Below are 19,432 nucleotides of genomic sequence, written 5' to 3'. Positions count from 1 at the left end.
AAGTTGGTCCGGAAGGGAACTGCATGGGCAAAGGTGAGCTGCAGAATCTCGAGTCTGTTCAGTGAAATACAGATTCCCAGGGCCTGCCCAGACCAACTGAATCAGCATTCTGGGGTGGCACCCAGGAATCTGCATTTTTTTCCATTTTATGGACGAGATGGAGTTTCACCATATTGCTCAGGCTGGTCTCGAACTCCTGCGTTCCTCAAGCAGTCCATGCACCTCAGCCTCCCAGAGTGTTGCTGTATTATAGGTGTGAGCCCACCGCACCTGGCTGACCTGAATATGTGTGTGTGTATGTGTGTGTGTGTGTGTCTGTCTGTCTGTCTGTCTCTAACAGAGTCTCACTCTGTCACCCAGGCTGGAGTGTGGTAGTGCGATCTCGGCTCACTGCAACCTCCACCTCCAGGGTTCAAGTGATTCTCTTGCCTCAGCCTCCCGAGTAGCTGGGACTACACATGCACGCCATGACACCCGGCTAATTTTTGTATTTTTAGTAGACATGGGGTTTCACCATGTTGATCAGGCAGATCCTCATGCCTTGGCCTCCCAAAGTGCTGGGATTCTAGGCATGGGCCACTGCACCCAGCCAATCCACAGTTTTGACAGGCTTCCCAGGGCTTCTGAAATCAAGCCAGGATTTCGTCTTGGATGGATCCCGCATGTGGGTCGATAGCTGTGTTCAGGGCAGACAGGCAGCGAGATGGCAGAGGAGTGGCACCCCCAGGATGGATGGTGCTTGGATGGAACTGCTCTTCGAGGAACATTCAGTGGTCTCCTGAGATCTGAGATGGAAGGGTGGGCTACCAGGGCAGGAATAGGGGACCTGTCAGAGGACAGGACCCCAAGCCTCTTACCCTTAACACCACCCAGCATTCGGGGCATTGGACGTCGGCTATCTGAGGGACCTACCCAGCCCTGACCTGAAGAGAGACACCGTCTGGTCCCCCTTTCACTTCCACAAGGTTTTGTTCCTGGGAGAGGAAACACCCAAATTGTGGTCCAGCAAAGAAATGTTTCCCACCGTGGCCCGTGGCCAGAAAGTCACTGATTCCTTGCTTCAGCGTTTGGTTTATAGACATGTGATAGAAGAGACAACCTTTCCAGGGATGACGAAGCCGGCGGACAAACAAAGACGTGGGGGGAAATGTGCATTGCTTATTGTTTTAGCACCTTTTTCTAATCTAAAGTTACTTTGTTTAGAAACAGAAAAGTGGCGTGTGTAACTTAGTTGGCACATGGCATTTTTAGAATTGGTCCATTTCGAAATGTGAAGGCAAAAAAAATTTTTTTTTCCGGAGTTTCCATAAAACTTAGAAGTTTACAGGAAAAACATGCTTTTCCCTGACTCTCTTCTTCCTGCTTTGACCCCTGGATTTCATCATTGCCACGTGTGGCCCAAGCAGCAGACCCGAAGATGTATTTTGTTATTGTTAGAATGAACTTTTGCACCAAGACAACTGGGTCATGTCAGAAAGCCCCTTTCCTTCCTTGTGCTCGGAAGGAAGAGTTCAGTGGGTATGGTGGCTCACGGCTCTAATCCCAGCAGTTTGAGAACCAGAGGTGAGAGGATCCCTTGAGCCCAGGAGTTTGAAACCAGCCTGGGCAACCTAGTGAGACCCCCTCCCTTCCAAAAAAAAAAAAAAAAATTAGCCCAGTGTGGTGGCACAGGCCTATGGACCCAGCTCCTGAGGTTGATAAAGCAGAAGGATTGCTTGAGCCCTGGAGGGTAAAGCTGCAGTGAGCTGTGATTGCACCACTGCACTCCAGCCTGGGTGACAGAGCAAGACCCAGTCTCAAAATAAAAAACTAAAACATAAGAAAAGAAGGCAGAGCTGGCCACGTCTTCACCATCCTCCACATCATCACTGCCTCTGGAACCCTGTGGCTGAGGCTGTCCTCAGCTCAGCCCTGGAGCACCTTAGACTCTTGGAGTGTTGGAACGGGGTCAGGTCTGGGTACATAACTTCCCAGCTGGAGGGGCAGATCCTTGCTTCGCTAAGCAGTGATGACAGGCTGGTGATAACAGACCAAACTAAGACTGTATTTGTGTGTCGGCTATGCCCCTCGCCTCCAGGGGGCCTTGTAGATATGCAGATTTTAACCATCCTTCTTTTCAGATCTGTCAGGGGTGGGACAAGTTCTTCTGGCCTGTCAGCTCCTGCCATACACAGTCCTGTTGCCTGGTGGCTCTTAGTTGCTCATTTGCATTTGGCAACGGGGCTCTGGTCAGGGGACATCCCTTCTCCCCCACCCTTCCTCCATGACTTGGCTCATTTCTTCTGCTCCAAGCCTATTGCTCTGGACACTAGGCAGCTCTCTCCTGGGGCGCAGGGAAGGCACCCTTGAAGGCTGAGTAGATAGGAAGCAAGTTTCTGAATGGACACTGGTACCAGACCTTCCTTCTGGGATGAGGTGGCTCCCATCAGACCGAAAGCTGGCGGCTCTGGCTCTGGCTGTGGCTGCCTTCTGTGTTTGTCTGCTATCCATCTGACAGGTCTTGCAGTGGACCCTCAATGATACCAAGATGGATATAGTGAGGTCCTTGTCCTCAGAGGACTCCTGGCCAGATGGGGGAGGTGGGCAAGGAAACACAGTTTTAAAGCAGTGTCACAAGTGCTGCATGGGGCTGGGGCCACACCACGTAGGGGTCTCTGAGCAAGGCACACAGACCTGCCGCAGCTGCCAAGCTTCATTTGCTGAGCTTTCTCAATGGGTCAGCCAGGTGGAGAGGGCAGCAGCTGTCCAGAAGACATCTGTTCAGTGGCAGCAGCCACTGTCCCCATGAGCCACGTCTTCCATGTGGGGCATCTTTTTTATAGCCCTGGAGCACCTAACTGTGTGGTTCCGTTTCAGAGAAGCTATTGCAGATTGCTGCTTGTTCAGTAAAATTATTGAAGTTTAAAAAGTTCTAATTAAGGCCGGGCGCGGTGGCTCAAGCCTGTAATCCCAGCACTTTGGGAGGCCGAGACGGGTGGATCACGAGGTCGAGAGATCGAGACCATCCCGGTCAACATGGTGAAACCCCGTCTCTACTAAAAATACAAAAAATTAGCTGGGCATGGTGGCGCGTGCCTGTAATCCCAGCTACTCAGGAGGCTGAGGCAGGAGAATTGCCTGAACCCAGGAGGCAGAGGTTGCGGTGAGCCGAGATCGCGCCACTGCACTCCAGCCTGGGTAACAAAAGCGAAACTCCGTCTCAAAAAAAAAAAAAAAAAAAAAAAAAAAAAGTTCTAATTAATACGTGTGCCTGGGTTGGAAAGAACTGGCCCCAGGAGCTACCTCCCACCATTTCCTTATTGTTAGGAAGAATCCTACAATTACCTGGGAGACAGAGGAGGGCCTGAATCTTGTGATTCCAGGACCGCTGTCCCACAGCCAGGTTCCTGACACTAGGAAATGCTCGTTAAATATCCTCCATCAGGGAAGGAATCTCCCTCCAGTGGCAACTCCTGAGAGGCTGATGATTGACCGGGATTGACAGGACAGAGAGAGAGCAGCCCTTTCTCATCACGGGTCAAGACCAGTGAGGCCCAGAGAAGCCTTCCCACGCTGGGACAGGCAGCCAGGGCCAGGGCTGAGCATCCGAGCACCAGGTCTCCTTCCTGGCTTCTCCCTCTCTGGAAGCTTAGCATTAGCCAGAGCCACTGAGCTGTGCTGCTGAAGGGTTAACTCGGGGCTCCCCAGAGAGCCGCACACTCCCAACCCTCCTATCTTCCAGGCCCTCTCAGCTGCGGCCTTCTGGGCATAGCTGGGTCATGTGAGAGCCAGATGTGGGGATTTCCCAAGCAGTGGTGTGTGCGCACGCACGGCGTGTATGCACAGCTCTGTTTACGTGGCATCTCAGCACTCGGGATTGGTCCAGATCCAGGCAGAGCAGGGGAGGGATGGGGTAACAAGAGGCTCAGGGGCTCCCAGCAAACACCATGGGGGGGCTGTGCCAAGCCCTGCCGAGCCCCCCGAGCCCTGCTCCCCTTCCTCCCGCTAGATAATACAAATGAGTGGGTTGTTCCTGCTTGGACTCCTGATTAACGTAGCATCCATCCTGCCAGAAGACTATACTGGTTAGGGATAATTTTTCTAAAAATCTCTTCGAAGGGCGTTGAAGCAGATGCTGGGAGCCTGTAGCCCTTCAGGGTATTCTGCAGGCTCGGAGGCCTGCATGGAAGCCACTGTGCCCAGCATAAGCCAGGCCTGTATGCCTGTATGTGGTTCCGGAGGCCAAGGCTGGACTAGAGAGGGCAGAGCCCTGGGCGCCAAGAGGATCCTGGGGCAGTGGGGGAGCTGGGCCTTGGCTTTCCATGAACCGCTGGGCTTGAGAGCAGTGAGTATTCATCTTTCTATCAGCCACTGAGGGGTAATTGGGCACCTCCTGCATTCAGGGTGTCGCGGGGGTGCTGGCAGGGCTAAGGCCTTGAAGGAACTAAAGGTCTGATTGAAGAGACTCAACAAATCTTTATTAAGCACCTACTATGTGCTGTGCGCTTGCGAGGACTACAGCCCTAACCAGACATTTGGGGCCAGTGGAAACACTCAGTGAACAAAGATCCTGCCCAGGGCATGATGAGAGAGACCAGCAGACCTTGAAAAGTAGGTGTCCTCAACCTCAGTCTAGGAATGAACTCTCCTCCTGTCCCGACCCCCCATCCCCACCCCTATCTTGCACCAGTGGATGGCAGCGTCCAGCCAGATGTCTCTGAGGCTCAGTGAGCCCTACCCCAGAGGTGGGTCCAGTTATACCTTCAAGGCCTCCAGGACTCAGCCCTGCTGTCTCCTGCCTCCGGCCTTCCCGGACCCAGCCTGTCTCCCCAGACCTACATGACTCCTGAAGCAGACAGGAACGCCAGGGGTTGGGGGGAGGGGGAGTGTCTGTGGTTGTGTGTCTGATGCTTTGAGACAGAGGGTGGAGAGCCAGATGCTCTCAACCAGGGGCCGTTGATGCTCACGAAATAGTTGGCGGTTGATTCATTGATAATCTGATAGCAAGAGTCCAGTCTGGAGGGAAGGAGACATTCCACGTGTTGTTGTCCTGGGAGAGGAATGTCTTTCCTGAGTCCATGGCTGTTGACTCCATCACTCACTCTCGGCTCTCAGGGAGACTGAGCCAGGGAGGAGGCGGATTGCGAGACTGGGGGCTGGAGATGGGCGGCTGCTGACTTCATCCCACTCCGCCGGCCCGCTCTCTGCTCCTTCTCTGTGTGAACGCAGATACTGGCTTTGGCTTGGGCTTCTGGGGGAGCTGGTGGGTGGGGGAATGGGAGGGAGCATCTCCCAGTAAGTGGGGGAGGACCACCAAGGCAGGCCACCCCTGGGAGGGGGATGGCTGGGATCCTGGAACTCAGAACAAACTTGAATTTGTCTCTCCTCTACACACAGATGCCCTGGGGGGCGGAGAGGTGAAAACCTGAGAACTGAGGGGGAGGCCGCAACCCAGGGGTCTGCTGTGGGCTGGGCAGCAGCTGCTGGGAGCAGAGAGTCTCAGAACCTGCCAGCCTCCCTGGCCAGCACCCCTCTGCCCACCCGCGGCACCTCCCACTAACCCTGCACCTATCTTTAACCGGGAAGCTTCGGGTCTTCCCAGCAGGGTGGAGGGAGGTGGCAGAACTACCTGCTGCTCCCGGCTGGGGCAGCCCCTCTAGGCAGCTGCAGTGCCCCCGGGGGGGTGCGTCCTTGGCTTCTCCATCTCTCCCCACTTAGGCTGAGCTGACCCTTCTGGTGCCAGGCCTGGCCTGGGCAGGCACCCTTGGACTTAGTCCCTAAGGGGCTGTGGAGGGTCTCCAGGCCCAGCCCCCACTGCACCCCATCCCACCCCATCCCCTGCCTGAGCAGGGAAGCTGCTCCCTGACTGCATAACCCAGGGCCAGAGGGTCGATGGTGCATTCCTGCCCTGGGCTGGGCTGCCCCCACACGTGTTCTGGATTCCGGGGAACGAGGCAAGCCCTTTCTTGCTGAGAGCAAAAGGAGTCGGAATATGGCTACATTTACAAAGAGCAGCAGAAATAAACAAAGCCTTGGCCAGTGGCCAGGGGAGGATTCAGAAAATGACATCCCCCATGAGGACCCTTTGTTCCCCATTCCCGGCCCGCCTGCCTGGGCTTAAGTCTGATGCCATCACTTCGTGCTGTGGGGACTTGGGAAAGAAGCTTAACTGTTCTGAGCCTCACTTTCCTCCTCTGTAAATTACAGACTGTTGGAAAGATTAAACAAGAAAATGCTCATAAATGTTTAGCAAAGCACCTAGCATGAATGTTGAGTGAACACCGGTATAATGCTTCTAGCTCCAGCCCTGCTGCTTATTTGCGGTGTGATTCTAGGCAAGTCTCTTCTCCTCTCTGGTTCTGAGTCCCTCAGTAGTCCTTCCAGCCTGTGGGGTACCACCAAGAGGCCAAAGATGTAGCAGAGAGAGCGGACCTGGAGACGGCAATGGCCTGGCTTTCCATCTGGGCTTTGCTTTCTGTCTTTAGGAAGATACCCATCAGAAATTTAGCTCTGCTAGATTTCGTCTTGAGTACTTCTGTTTCTTTAGCTCAGTGGCCCCAAACCCTCAGGCCTTGGGCACAGCCAGCTACATAATTTGCAGGATCCATTTGCAAAATGAAAAGGAAGACTCTCTCATTCATAAATTATTGATGAAACCCCTGACAGAAGAGCATTGAATCAGCTGCAGGGACCCTTCTAAACCTGGGACGCTAGGCCACGGCCCAGATCACACCTCCATGAAACCAGCTCTGCCTTGGAGGCCCTGAGTGTAGGGGGCAGGCCTGGGGTCCAAGCTGCTGCAGCGGCAGCATTCCCTCTCACCCTCCAGTGCACTCTTTTTCATGCCACAAGTATCTCTGACCAGCTGGCTGCTGCTTGCCCTGGAACAAGCTTTTGTGGAGCTGCCCATGTCAGAAGCAGCTCACACGCTGAACAACGGCCTCCAGCCCAGACTTCCACCCAGGGGTGGTTGGATTGCAAGTCAAACTTGAACAATCTGTTTCTGTCATCTTAATTGGTGCCACGTCTTTTTTGTTTTTTTTTCAAGATGGAGTCTTGCTCTGTCGCCCAGGCTGGAGTGCAGTGGCACAATCTTGGCTTGCTGCAACCTCTGCCTCCTGGGTTCAAGCGATTTTCCTGCTTCAGCCTCCTGAGTAGCTGGGACTACAGGCACACATCACCACGCCTGGCTAATTCTTGTATTTTTAGTAGAGATGGGGTTTCACCATGTTGGCCAGACTGGTCTCAAACTCCTGACCTTGTGATCTGCCTGCGTCAGCCTCCCAAAGCACTAGGATTACAGGTATGAGCCACCATGCCCAGCCTGTTTCATGTTTTTTAAGAATTCCGAATTGGCCATCCGTGTTTTTCCCGGATGGCATTCACATGGCTTTCACTGTTGCACCTGTTTCTGCCGCTCTGAGCATGACCACCTGCTCCGGATCCTCTAAAGTGAGTATCACACAGGCCAAACTCCTTTGTAAAGGACTGATCACCCTGTTGGGCTGTCGTCAAGATGCGAGTTGCTGTGTGCCTATACAGTACAGTGCCTGCAGCAAGGAGGTGCGGCCTCATTGTAACAATGACAATTACTGTTGTAATTACAATTGTAACAATGACAATTACTGTTGTAATTACAATTGTAACAATGACAATTACTGTTACTATTGAGTAATAGGACTAGCAGCTTTTAGGTCCTAATTAACTGATGGCCTGAAAGTGGTGGCTGAATTTCCTGTGGAGTCTGCAGGAAACCTAAGAAATCTAGCCCTGAGCAAAGTTGAGTGGTATGGGAGAGAGAAGGCTGGATTGTAGCAGCTATTTAGAAACCAATTCAGAGCTGCGGCGAGGTAAGAACAGTAGGATGCACAAAGAGGGAGGGGGCTTGAGTGCTCCAGTGTGGAGAGTTACTGAAGGATGGAAGGGCATGGAGAAGACAGGGAGGTGTTGGTTCCATCGGGCCCCTCCCCTCCCCGGAGCCCAGGGCGGGGCTGTGGAAAGAAACTGGCAAGGCTGGTGACCCTGCCCTGGCCCCCTGAGCCTGTGGTTCTCTTTCATTCTCTGTGGAGTTTGCGCTGTTGGCTGTACTCATTCCGGTCTCTCCCACCTGGGCGTGTGTCCCACTCTGGATTTATTAGTTTGGATGGATGGAACTTGCTTTACACCAGGGAAGCATTCCTGGAAACATGGTTTGAGACTAGATTTGGATAAATTCAACCCAATTCTCACTGCTCTGGAGTTACTCAAGGCTGAAAGAAGCCTTACTATGAATCTATAAGGCCCCTTTCTTTATTAATTAATACTTTTATTTATTTTGAGACAGGGTCTCACTGTGTTGCCCAGGCTTGATTGTAGTGGCATGATCATACCTCACTGCAGCCTCGACCTCCCTGGGCTCAAGCAGTTCTCCCACTTCAGCCCCCAGAGTAGCCGGGACACAGGCATGCACCACCACGGCTGGCTAAATTTTTATTTTTGTAGAGATGGGGTCTCACTATGTTGCCCAGGCTGGTCTCCAACTCCTGGGCTCAAGCAATCCTCCCACCTTGGTCTCCCAAAGTGCTAGGATTTCAGACATGAACCACCTTTATTATTATTATTATTATTATTATTATTTTTGAGATGGAGTTTCTCTCTCGTTACCCAGGCTGGAGTGCAATGGCGCGATCTCGACTCACCGCAACCTCCGCCTCCTGGGTTCAGGCAATTCTCCTGCCTCAGCCTCCTGAGTAGCTGGGATTATAGGCACGTGCCACCATGCCCAGCTAATTTTTTTTTTTTTTGTATTTTTAGTAGAGACGGGGTTTCACCATGTTGACCAGGTTGGTCTCAATCTCTCAACCTTGTGATCCACCCGCCTCGGCCTCCCAAAGTGCTGGGATTACAGGCTTGAGCCACTGCGCCCGGCTATTGTTATTATTTTTTAAGACCAGTCGAATGCAGTAGTGAGTCGGGAGAAAGAGTAAAACCAGGAGTGTGACCTGTGACTGATGGTGAACAGTTGAGATACCATCTTCAGAGATATCTCTGAAGGACTCTCTCCTAATCTAGGCCTAGTCAGGTGTTCCTATTAAGTCCTTGGGTGTATGTGTGCTGGGTGGCAGTAGGGTGTGTCCTTAAAGTCAGGGCACCTGCAGTATTGTTCTTTGGTTTCCCAGCATCACCTGGGCCTGTCAAGAATCAGGTTCAGCATCCGAGTGCCCTTGGGTGCCTGTATTTGGCTGGAATCTGCAGGCCCCTGGTTTCCCCCTGGCCTGACTCCTTGCTGGTATTGCAAGCAATGCCAGGAGGTACAGCCATGGCAGGGCCATGAACGCTACGGGCTGTGTGAGGGTGGGCCCCTTGCCCCGTGCCTGCCGATTCCCAGAAGCCTGCTGCTTTTGCTTTCAGCTCTGCCCCTACCACTTACTTTTCTTCATGTCCAAAGGCCTAATTCCCAGCCCTCCCAACAAAACCTTTCCTAGACTATGAGGCCATTTCAGTCTTAACCCTGCAAAGAAGGCAGGGCAGGTGTTGTTTCCCCATTGACAAAAGGAAAAAAGGTTTGGAGATTTGCCAGCTGTCCCAGAGTCAGCAGGCTAAGTGGCAAAGCCAGCACAAGAACCAAGGTTGCTTTTATTCTTGCTCCGGATCTCTGCCCTCTGTGCCTCCCGAATCATCTGCTATTTTGGACTGGAGTTGCCTCAGTTGAGACTGCATTCAAGTGGTTTTCCCAGGGAGGGCAGTCTATTTCTCTGGAAAGATTCATTTCCGCTGTGGTGCACTTGCGTTATGGAGACTCCCAGTTTTCTGCTGCGAAGGTCTAGAACATCAGACAACTGCCTCAGGCAGGCTGTCAGACACGGGCAATAGGCCTAAATGCTTAACTGTACAGATGTGAGCACTGAGGCCTGGACTATTTATTTAGTTAGTTACTGAGACAGTCTTGCTCTGTTGCCCAGGCTGGAGTGCAGTGGCGCGATCTTGGCTCACTGCAACCTCCGCCTCCTGGGTTAAAGTAATTCTCATGCCTCAGCCTTACGAGTGGCTGGGATTACACGTGCTCACCACCACGCCCAGCTAATTTTTATGTTTTTAGTAGAGACGGGGTTTCACTATGTTGGCCAGGCTGGTCTTGAACCCCTGACCTCCAGTGATCTGCCCACCTCGGCCTCCCAAAGTGCTGGGATTACAGAGTGAACCACCACGCCCGGCCAAGGCCCAGAGTATTTAAGCCACTTGCCCAAGACCACACAGTGCGTTCTCAGAAGAGCTATGGTGCAGGTTTCCAGTCTGATACCCTTCACTTTCCGGCAGGCCTGGGACCCTGCTCTGTAGGTCCCTTGGTTCTGGGTCACCAGAGGAGAGGGAGACAGAGACAGGGAAGGCAGGAAGCAGTTGGTTCATGTCAGTCACAGCTGCTCACTTGGCTGTGCCCCTCTCTGCTCCTTCAACCCCGTCTCTCTGTCTCTCCAACTCCACATCTTCCCGGCCCTTAGCCGACAGCCTTGTCTGCCTCCTGGCTGGAGGGCCAGGGTCTGTGAGCCAGGGGCTCTCTCTGTTCGTTGTAATGAGGGAGAAGAGGTTCTTCCCACCCCTCAAGAGCTTGCTAGGGTGGGCTAGACAGAAGGGGGGAACTTTGAGTGGGAACAGCAGAACTGGATTAATTCCACAGGTCAGGGGACTGGGAACTAAATCATATTTTAGAGAGAGGTTTCTTTTTAGAAAGACAGGCTTACTTCTGGTCTGCTTCCCATTTTCCTTTAGGGAGAGATATGGGAAGGTCCACTTATGGGGGCTGAAGGGGACAGGCATGAGCTCTGGTTGTCTGCCCACAGGCCACGTCCTGCCCCCTGTGGTTTTATAAATAAAGTTTTATTGGAACACAGCCCACTCATTGTTTGATGTATTGCCTGTGGCTGCTTTTGTATTATAAGAATAGAGTTGGCTGGGTGCAGTGGCTCAAGCCTGTAATCCCAGCACTTTGGGAGGCCGAGGCGGGTGGATCACGAGGTCAAGAGATCGAGACCATCCTGGTCAACATGGTGAAACCCCATCTCTACTAAAAATACTAAAAATTAGCTGGGCATGGTGGTGCGTGTCTGTAATCCCAGCTACTCGGGAGGCTGAGGCAGGAGAATTGCCTGAACCCAGGAGGCGGAGGTTGCGGTGAGCCGAGATCGCGCCATTGCACTCCAGCCTGGGTAACAAGAGCGAAACTCCATCTCAAAAAAAAAAAAAAAAAAAAAAAAAAAAAGAATAGAGTTGAGTAGTTTCAACAGAGACCATATGGCCCCCAAAGCCTACCGTGTTTATTCTCTGGCCCTTTGCAAGCACCATCAAGCAGAACAGGTCTTCTTGGGTTCTTCAGGCTCAAGCCAAACACCTTTCCTTGGCTCACTGAGAGAGGTTAGTGCTTCTCAGGTTTCCTTATGAAGAACCCAAAGTAGGCCAGTGGTCAAGCGAACTGCGGAGAAGAGAGGGCCAGATGGGGCTGGGATGGGCCTGGTGCTAGGCCTGCTCAGGGGCATCTCAGGGCCTTGCAGTGGGCAGCCCACTTGGCCACATCTCTGGGGTACAGCAGCAGGCAGTTGGAACTTCAGCAAGATGTGGACACCAGGCAGCGACCCCCACGTTCTGAACCTCAGCACTCCTTGGCCACATCAGCTGAAATCCTCATGGCCCTTGGTGTGTCTACCTTGTCTCGGCCCCATCCGGGCTGGAAAGCTGCACCGGCATCGCTCCTGCTCCCCAAGGCGGCTGCTGACTGCTCAACCTGGGGAGGGGTCTCACATCAGATTTTGCCCTGTTTGTCTCTGGGTGAGGTCCCCAGGAGTCCCTCTCCCTTCCATTCCAGATGGCCCGGGGTCTGAGAGTGACTGTGGGGCAGTGTGTCTAACAGGGTGCCAGCTTTTTCTCGGTGCATCCAGTATCGAACACTGTCTAGTTCTTGTCCTTGCAGCTTGCGGCATGATTTTCTTAGTGTCCCCAGAGCTGATTGAACCCAGGGAGGTAGGCTCATGCTAACTACGCTCATGGGAGTTACTGCCAGTGGCAGCTAACCATTACTGAGCACTGACTACGTCGTAGGCACTGCACTGGGCACCATTACATTCTATCTAATCTAATCTTCACAGCAACCCAGAAGGTAAGTATATCACATCATCCAGATTTTTACAAGTTCAGGAACAGGCTCAGAGAGGGTAAGTCACTTCTTCAAAGGAGCAGAGCCTAGATTTGAACCCAGGCAGTCAGACCCCAGAGGCCTTGCTAGCACTCTGCTAATGTACAGTGAGAACCGGAAGGGGGCTGGGCTTCCTGGTTCTACACTGGGAGCCAACCTGCATTTGGAAGGTGGCTTGCTGAGAGAGGGAAAGAGTCAGGTGCTTAAAATAGAGAGCCCCATCAAATTCTGATCAGCTGAGGTGTGTGTCCCTGCAAGAGAGGGACACTGCTGTACGAGCTGTGTGACCTTGGGCAAGTTATTTAACCTCTCTGGTTCAGCTTCTTCATCTGCAAGATGGAGGGGATACTAGTACCCATCCTTGTAGGTTTGTTGGGAAAAATAACGAGTTACCATATGCAGAGTGCTCAGCAGGACGCCTGGCAGAGGGGAAATGCTGTGTAAATGTTGGCTGCTAGTTATCAGTGCTCTCTGGATGGGTCAGGCTGCTCTCCTGGCAAGCGCCTGGTAGGCAGGGCAAGGGTTTGTCTCTCAGACCTGCAGTTCAGTGGTGCCTTGTCATTGTCCCCCCTGCAGCCAGTGCGCTGCTCCTTTGGAGGTGACGAGCAGCCCAGCAGAGAAAGCAGCAGCCTGGGGATGCCACCAGACCTGTTTCTATGTCTGAGAATCCTCCCCTGTAAAATGGGGCTAAAAATGCCTACTCATATGACGGGATTGCTGTGGGGGCGAAATGAGTCACTGTAGTTCAATTGCACCAATGCTCGATACGATGGCCCTCTTCTCTTCTAGAAATGCGCAAACTATTGATTAGACAGAGCTTTCTGCCTCATTCAGCTGTTAATGGTGTCACATCTCAATCATATGTTCTTTAAGCTGCTTTGAGTTTGCTCCTTCCTCTTGGCAGGAGGACAACTCTAAATCCCATTTCACAGGTGAGGAAACTGAGGCCCAGATTGGAGACCACTGTGAGTGTGGAGTACAGCCCTCATCTCTTCTGGTCACTCAAGGTCCCTATCCTTCTGCATTGGGGTTGGGGAACGAGACTCTAAAATGATGCTCCCTTCTGCTCTGCTGGGCTGATCTGTCTTCCTCGATGGGTGGGGCTGCAGTAAGGGCTGAATGAGACATCAGGGTCCAGTGGGTGTGGTGCCCCCAGGCCTAGAGATGGGCCCTGGGTGCTCCAACCCTGACATTTGAGGTTCTGGGTCCAGGCCACTGAGCCCACTGGCCTTTGAGGATCCCTGGAACCACCAGGCCCTGTGGGACCGAGCCACCCACATGGCCAGAGAGGAAGGGTCAGGCTGCCTTGTGATAACCACGGGCCCTGTTCCAAGGAGGACCGTGTAGGATTCTCTGTGCTTCAGAGGAGCCCTGCATTTCGGCAGACACCTCATTATCCCTGTCCCAGCCGGCTGTGTCCCAGTGCCTCTCTAATCACACAGGCCCCCGCCCAACAGCCAGCCCGGGGCCAGGAAATCACTCCCCTCCCTCCTCCGCCTTCCGCCTGCCCGGGAGCCTGCAGCCACTCACTGTGGATCTCCTGCCTGCCTAACAGTTCTCTCTCTGGTTCTCCTCTCCTGCTGCCGCTTGCTCTCGGGGACTCTGAAGTGTGGCTGTCCAGCTGGGCTGAGTCACCCAAGAAGGACGTGACAGGTACTGCCGAGCGTGTGTGCATGCATGTGAGCATGTGTCCCAGGCCCGTGTGCACGGGAGCCAGTGCCTGCAGGCCTCTGCATGCTTCCCTGTGATGTCAGCAGCTGTCTGCCAGCATGGTGGGGGTCTGCCACTTGCTCTGCCCTTTGCCTCCCCAAATGTGGGGCCCTTTGCTGAGCAGCTGAGCAATGACCACGTAGCTCAGCATGTAAGTACATGTGCTCTGGAGGAAGGGCGTGTGGGTTTGAATCCCAGCTCAGCCACGTCTTGGCTGTGCTGCTCTGTGTGTAACCTCCTAAGGAAAAGCCATCCCACTTCGTGGGGAGCCTGGCACACAGAAAGTGCTTAGGCACTGGTGGGGCTTTTGCCATCTTCAGCCTTATCTCAGTTGACCTTCCCAGTAAGAGAGCCCAGCCAAAGATGGTTCATCTCACTTTAGGCAGGTAAACTGAGGCAGAGAGCAGAGGGCCCTGACACCCAAGCCTGGTTTCCAGTGATCTCACTGGGGAGCTGGAGGTTTGGGGCAGGGGGTAGGGTAGTTCTGTGACTGACTGAGGGTGGGTCACAGCCCCCATGCACAGCAATCCAGAGCTGGGCCTGACTGGCTGAAATGGCCCTCAGGGACTGGGGCCTTGCCCTGTGTCTGGGAGGAGCTGGGGAGAGGTCAGGGACTTGCCTTCAGCCTTTGGTCTTATGCGACCATGGCAGAGAAACCCACATAGCTGGGTTCCCAGCTCCTGGATGGTGATGGTCGGAGAAGGGATGGAATTTCCAGAAGGGTCTTCTTTGGAGCCCCTACATTTCTGAAACTGTTACACACCCTGACCCTCCAGCTCTGAACCTGAGAGCAGAGGTTCAGGCTCGGAAAATGGGGGACAAAGCAGAAGGGTGGGAGCTGAGGGGGGTGGTGGGGCTGAGCCAGCCCCAGGGTTTAGAGCCCAGAGCTCAGCCCCTCCTGCCTCCGCTGTGGGCGGGGAATGGGAGGTGAATGTGTTGGGAGGAGTCCAGAGGAGGAGAGAAGGCAGTGGGTCGGAGGGCGTTGAAATCGTCCTTCTGGAGTTTCCTGTGACGTCGGCCTGGGCCTGAGCTAATCGCTGGGCTCCTGTCCCTTTTTCCCCTCTCCACACGCCAGTGAGCCAGAGCCCACTTGGCCCACAGCAATACATTTTATTCACCAAACGTATAGCTGAGGGGCCGGCAGTCCCAGTCCTGCCTGGGAGGAACCAGTTTGTAAGGGGCTAGAGGGACTTTTGTAGGATGCCCAGAGTTGGGGAGTCGTGGGGAGCCAGTGGTAGAAGCCAGCACAGGGCCTTACTAGTTTTGTGCCCCTGGGGAGGACACTTAACCACATCTCAATATGAACCCAGCTGTTTGGAGCGAGAGGCCTGGGGAGGCAGTGTGGGCTGCGGGAAAACCCAGCCAGACTGGGAGTCCAGGGCTGGAGTCTCTCTGGGCCTTGGTTTCTCCGTCTGGAGTGTTGGAGGGTCCTTTGAGATATGAGACAGGAAACGCAGAAGTAAGGGCTGATGCTCGAGATCCTTGTAGATCAGGGGCCTCAGGTTGCTTAGTCTGGCATTCCCCACCCCCCAGGCATTCCCCACCCTTCTCTTGGCACCTGTAGCCCTGGCACCAAGCTGCCTGCTGGCTCTGAGCCCATGAAGGAACCAACACCTTTGCTGTTCCCCGGGTCTCCCATTCCCTCTATTTGCTTTAACATGACCATCTATGGTTTCCATAGGACTTGAAGCCCTGTCACTCCATTCCATGCTCAGAACAATTCCCATGAGGTTGGAACTGCTATTGTTCCTGATTCCAGATGAAGCTGAAGCTCAAGAGAGGTTACGTGTCCTCCCCAGGGTCTCAGAGCTAGTAAGGGCAAAGCAGGACTGGACCTCAGACCTTTAGATTAGAATTCTTAGCATTTCCATCGTGAATTTCAGGTAATTACTATGTCCCATGTCATGTCCTGTGGCACCAGTCTTGGGGCATTGAGAGACTCTTTTTTTTTTGAGACGGAGTTTCGCTCTTGTTACCCAGGCTGGAGTGCAATGGCGCGATCTCAGCTCACCGCAACCTCCGCCTCCTGGGTTCAGGCAATTCTCCTGCCTCAGCCTCCTGAGTAGCTGGGATTACAGGCACGTGCCACCATGCCCAGCTAATTTTTTGCACTTTTAGTAGAGACGGGGTTTCACCATGTTGACCAGGATGGTCTCGATCTCTCGACCTCGTGATCCACCCGCCTCGGCCTCCCAAAGTGCTGGGATTACAGGCTTGAGCCACCGCGCCCGGCCTTGAGAGACTCTTGTTCAAGGCACATGGTTTGGTTGGGGAGCAATGCCCAGCATGAAATCCAGGAGGGAAGGGGGGAGAGGGAACAGTGATGGAGAGCCTCCTGGAGGGCAGAGATGCTTGGGGAGAATCGGGATTGGTAGAGAGAAGGAAAAGCCTTCCAGCAGGGGGCAGCAGCGAGAGCAAAGGCTTGGAAAGTGAGACGCTGCATGGAGCCGTGGTGTTGGGTGTTGGCGCCTAGTGGGTGCTTGATACACGTGTGTTGAATCATTAAATGTTGTATGGAATGGTGGCGTGGGGGATGGGGATCAAGGAACTCGGGGAGCTCAGATTGGCAAGAAAGACTGAACTTGAATTTGGTCTTTATTCCATAGGCAGCAGGGAGCCATGGAAGGCTTTGGAGCATGGGACTGACTTGGCAAAAGCCTAGTTGAGAATTTCAGTTGGCAGCCAGGGTCCCATCCAGGTGGTAGCTGGAGGAATGCAGATGTGAGGCAAGGTGGGGCAGGGGTCCAGGGGACTCCCGGGGCCCCAGCAGGTCCAGCCAGGGGCTCTGTAATAAAGCACAAGGGTCTACCCCTGGATGAGACTCATGCAAAGACCCCTTACAACCTAGGAGAGGCTCTGCTGTTTAGAAGAGGTACAGCCCTTCTCCATGCTCCTGCCAAGCACGCCTCATCTAAAGACACCAGACTCCCTCCACTGCCCCCTCCCCACTCAGGCTGACTCCTCCAGCCCCCAGTTCTGCAGGCCTTGGCTGGGAGGGGATCCAGAGTGGCCTCTGTGGGATGACATCACCGCCCACCGCCTGCCTGGCCTGCAAGTGGTTTCTCATCTGGATACCTGCTCGCAGCTCCTGCCCGCCCAGCTGCCCTGGCCAGGGAACACCCTAGGAGGCAGCTGCCAGAGGGAAGAGCTGAGAGCTGCCTGCGCCGTGGGGGGAGTCGGGGGGGCAGCCAGAAAGACAGTGTCCATGTCCATCCCACAGCTTTTGGAGTAGCTCCTGAGAGGGGTCGTAGCCTGCCTATGCCTTCCAATGCCTAGAGAATGTTTCCTTACCTCTTCTACCTGTCCCAGGAAGCTCAGGCCAATTTTCCAGGAAGATGGTGGGGGAAGGGGTGTGGGAGTGTGGGGTTAAACCTTGCCTCAGATTTTCTTGGCTTGAATTAAAATGAGCTGATGTCTGTCTACTCCCCAGCACCTCCAAACATCTGACCACAAAGCTGGGGCTCCTTGTTCCTCTTACCTCAGTTTCCCCATCTCCCTTTGAGTTTGGCTTTCTCATTTTCCCATATTTCAGAGTCGAGGTATTCATATTGATTTCACAAACCAGCAAGTCCCTCTGTTCATCTCTCTGCCAGTTCATGTGTTTCACCTGTTCATTTCACACTTACTGAGTGCCTGCCACCTAACAGGCACTGTGGTCTGATCCCGGCTACTTGGGAGGCTGGAGAATAGCTTGAACTAGGGGCGGACGGTGCAGTGAGTCAAGATTACACCATTGCACTCCAGCCTGGGCGACAGAGCAAGACTCCATCTCAAAAAAAAAAAAAAAAAAAAAAAAGGAAACCCATACTCTAGTTTTATTAAGCAGCAGCTGTGTCCCAGGTATCTGGGATGTAATGGGCCCTTCCCTGGGGACCAGGCACTGGCGGCCCACTGTAGGCCACGTATAATGCGGAAGATGATAGGTAGTGGTGTCAGCTGGGCTTTGTGTGACCTTACGGAAGTCACTTACCCTTGTGAGGCTTGGTTTGCCCGTGTGTAAAATGGGGCCATCACAGGACCTACTGCCCGGGGTTGCTCCGAGGACTGGATGAGACAGCTGGATTCTGTGGGATGCCTCAGAGTCAGCACTGATGGAGGCTCGTTGTCACTCTTGCTGTGATCTGGGCACACTCAGGGCTGGCAAGCTCTCTAACCCGCCACAGAAGTCTCTCTTCTTCTGTTTGTTGCTGGAGCCTTTCTTTCCCACTCTTCTCACCCAGTGCCCCCACACTGGGAAAGGCGCCCCCGTTTCTCGCAGGGCAGAGATGGCTCTTTCTGTGCCGGGTGTGTTAAGAAGTGCTGTTGGCCACAGAGGCTCCAGGCACGGAACAGGCACTGCCATCCTCCCGGGGGCACAGTGGGAGGCAGTCGGTCAGCGCAGCCCCCCGCGCTGCCTCTGCCCAGCTGGCAGGGGCAGGCACAGAAGCTGCCACGCCTGAGTACAGAGGTGGAGCAGGCCCTGCTGCCCAGCTGTTGGTTGCATTTCTGTCTGAAATTCAATCCCGGCTTTAGAGGGGCTGCCCGGGATTGTGCTCGTGCGAACCCTCAGTTGCAGTAGGGTCCCTTCTGCTTCTCCAAAGGGCCGAGATGGGCCTGCAGGGCCCACACCTCATGGGAGAAAATGGCCGGGGGCAGTGGGGTTGGTTTCCCTGGAAGGAGGCCTCCCCTTGGGATTTCACAAAGTTGTGTGGCCATTGCCGTCTGCCCTAGGTTGGAGGGAACCTCCCCCGCAGAAGGACACAAAGATCTAAGAAGTGTTTCTTGCTCCTGGTTGCACGCAAGCACCATAGGGACAGAGGGGATGTCCAAAAATTACTCCCGCCTGGGTCCCAGACCAAAGAAACCTGTCTCTGGAGCCCAGCACCAGTAGGTTTAAAAAGCTCCCCAGGTGATTCTGTGCTACCAAGTTGAGGATCATTGTGCTAGAAGAACCTGACTGATGGAAACAAATCAGAGGCAATTATTCTGCAGTGGAAAGACAGATGGGCTTGAGCCCGAACAAAATCATTCCGAACGAATGTGATGCTCGTCATCGCAGCTGTGGGAGCTGGAGTGGTCTCTTGCCTGCTCTGGGCCTCTGATTGGTCTTTTGTGAAATGGGAAGATAAGGGGGGGTGTTGTGAGCACGAAGTGGGGTGGTTAATGTGCCTGGCACATCACATTTGCCAAGTCAGACTCAGGTGTGGGGGGAATGTGGCTGTAGGCTGAGGTGACAAGGGGGATGGGTGGCGCTTGGAGATGCTCAGCCACTTTTGTAGCCAGGCTAGTGATATGAAGCCCACTAGCCTTCAAGGAGATTGGCAGACATGTAATTTAAGTATGCCAGTTGCAGTGGCTCGTGTCTGTAATCACAGCCCTTTGAGAGGCCAAGGCAGGAGGATCACTTGAGCCCAGGAGTTCAAGACCAGCCTGGGCAACAAAGTGAGACCTCATCTCTAAAAAAAATTAAAAAAAAAAAACTAACCAGGTATGGTGGTATGTGCCTTTGGTCCCAGCTACATGAGAGGCTGAGGTGGCAAGATTGCTTGAACCCTGGAGGTCAAGGCTGCAGTGACCCATGATTGTACCACTGCACTCTAG

At 53.7% G+C, this 19,432-nt stretch overlaps 1 protein-coding gene across 7 annotated transcripts in view; it reads left to right on the top strand.

The window, feature by feature from the left end:
* The window catches only part of SH3PXD2A (SH3 and PX domains 2A), a 267,638-nt gene that overhangs the window by 184,439 nt on the left and 63,767 nt on the right, over nucleotides 1-19,432 (top strand). For 5 of the 7 annotated variants that reach the window (XM_074382818.1, XM_010333118.3, XM_074382816.1 and 2 more), the window contains one exon: nucleotides 13,751-13,795. The exons of the other annotated variants lie outside the window; for them this stretch is intronic. In XM_074382818.1, coding sequence (XP_074238919.1) covers nucleotides 13,751-13,795 — 45 coding nt within the window. The remainder of the gene's footprint in view (nucleotides 1-13,750; nucleotides 13,796-19,432) is intronic. 7 annotated transcript variants of the gene reach the window in all.

This window comes from Saimiri boliviensis, chromosome 12 (assembly GCF_048565385.1).
Source record: "Saimiri boliviensis isolate mSaiBol1 chromosome 12, mSaiBol1.pri, whole genome shotgun sequence".
Classification (NCBI taxonomy): Eukaryota; Metazoa; Chordata; class Mammalia; order Primates; family Cebidae; genus Saimiri; species Saimiri boliviensis.
The sequence above is the reverse complement of the archived record's forward strand: the minus strand, read 5'-3'. Positions and strand labels throughout refer to the sequence as shown.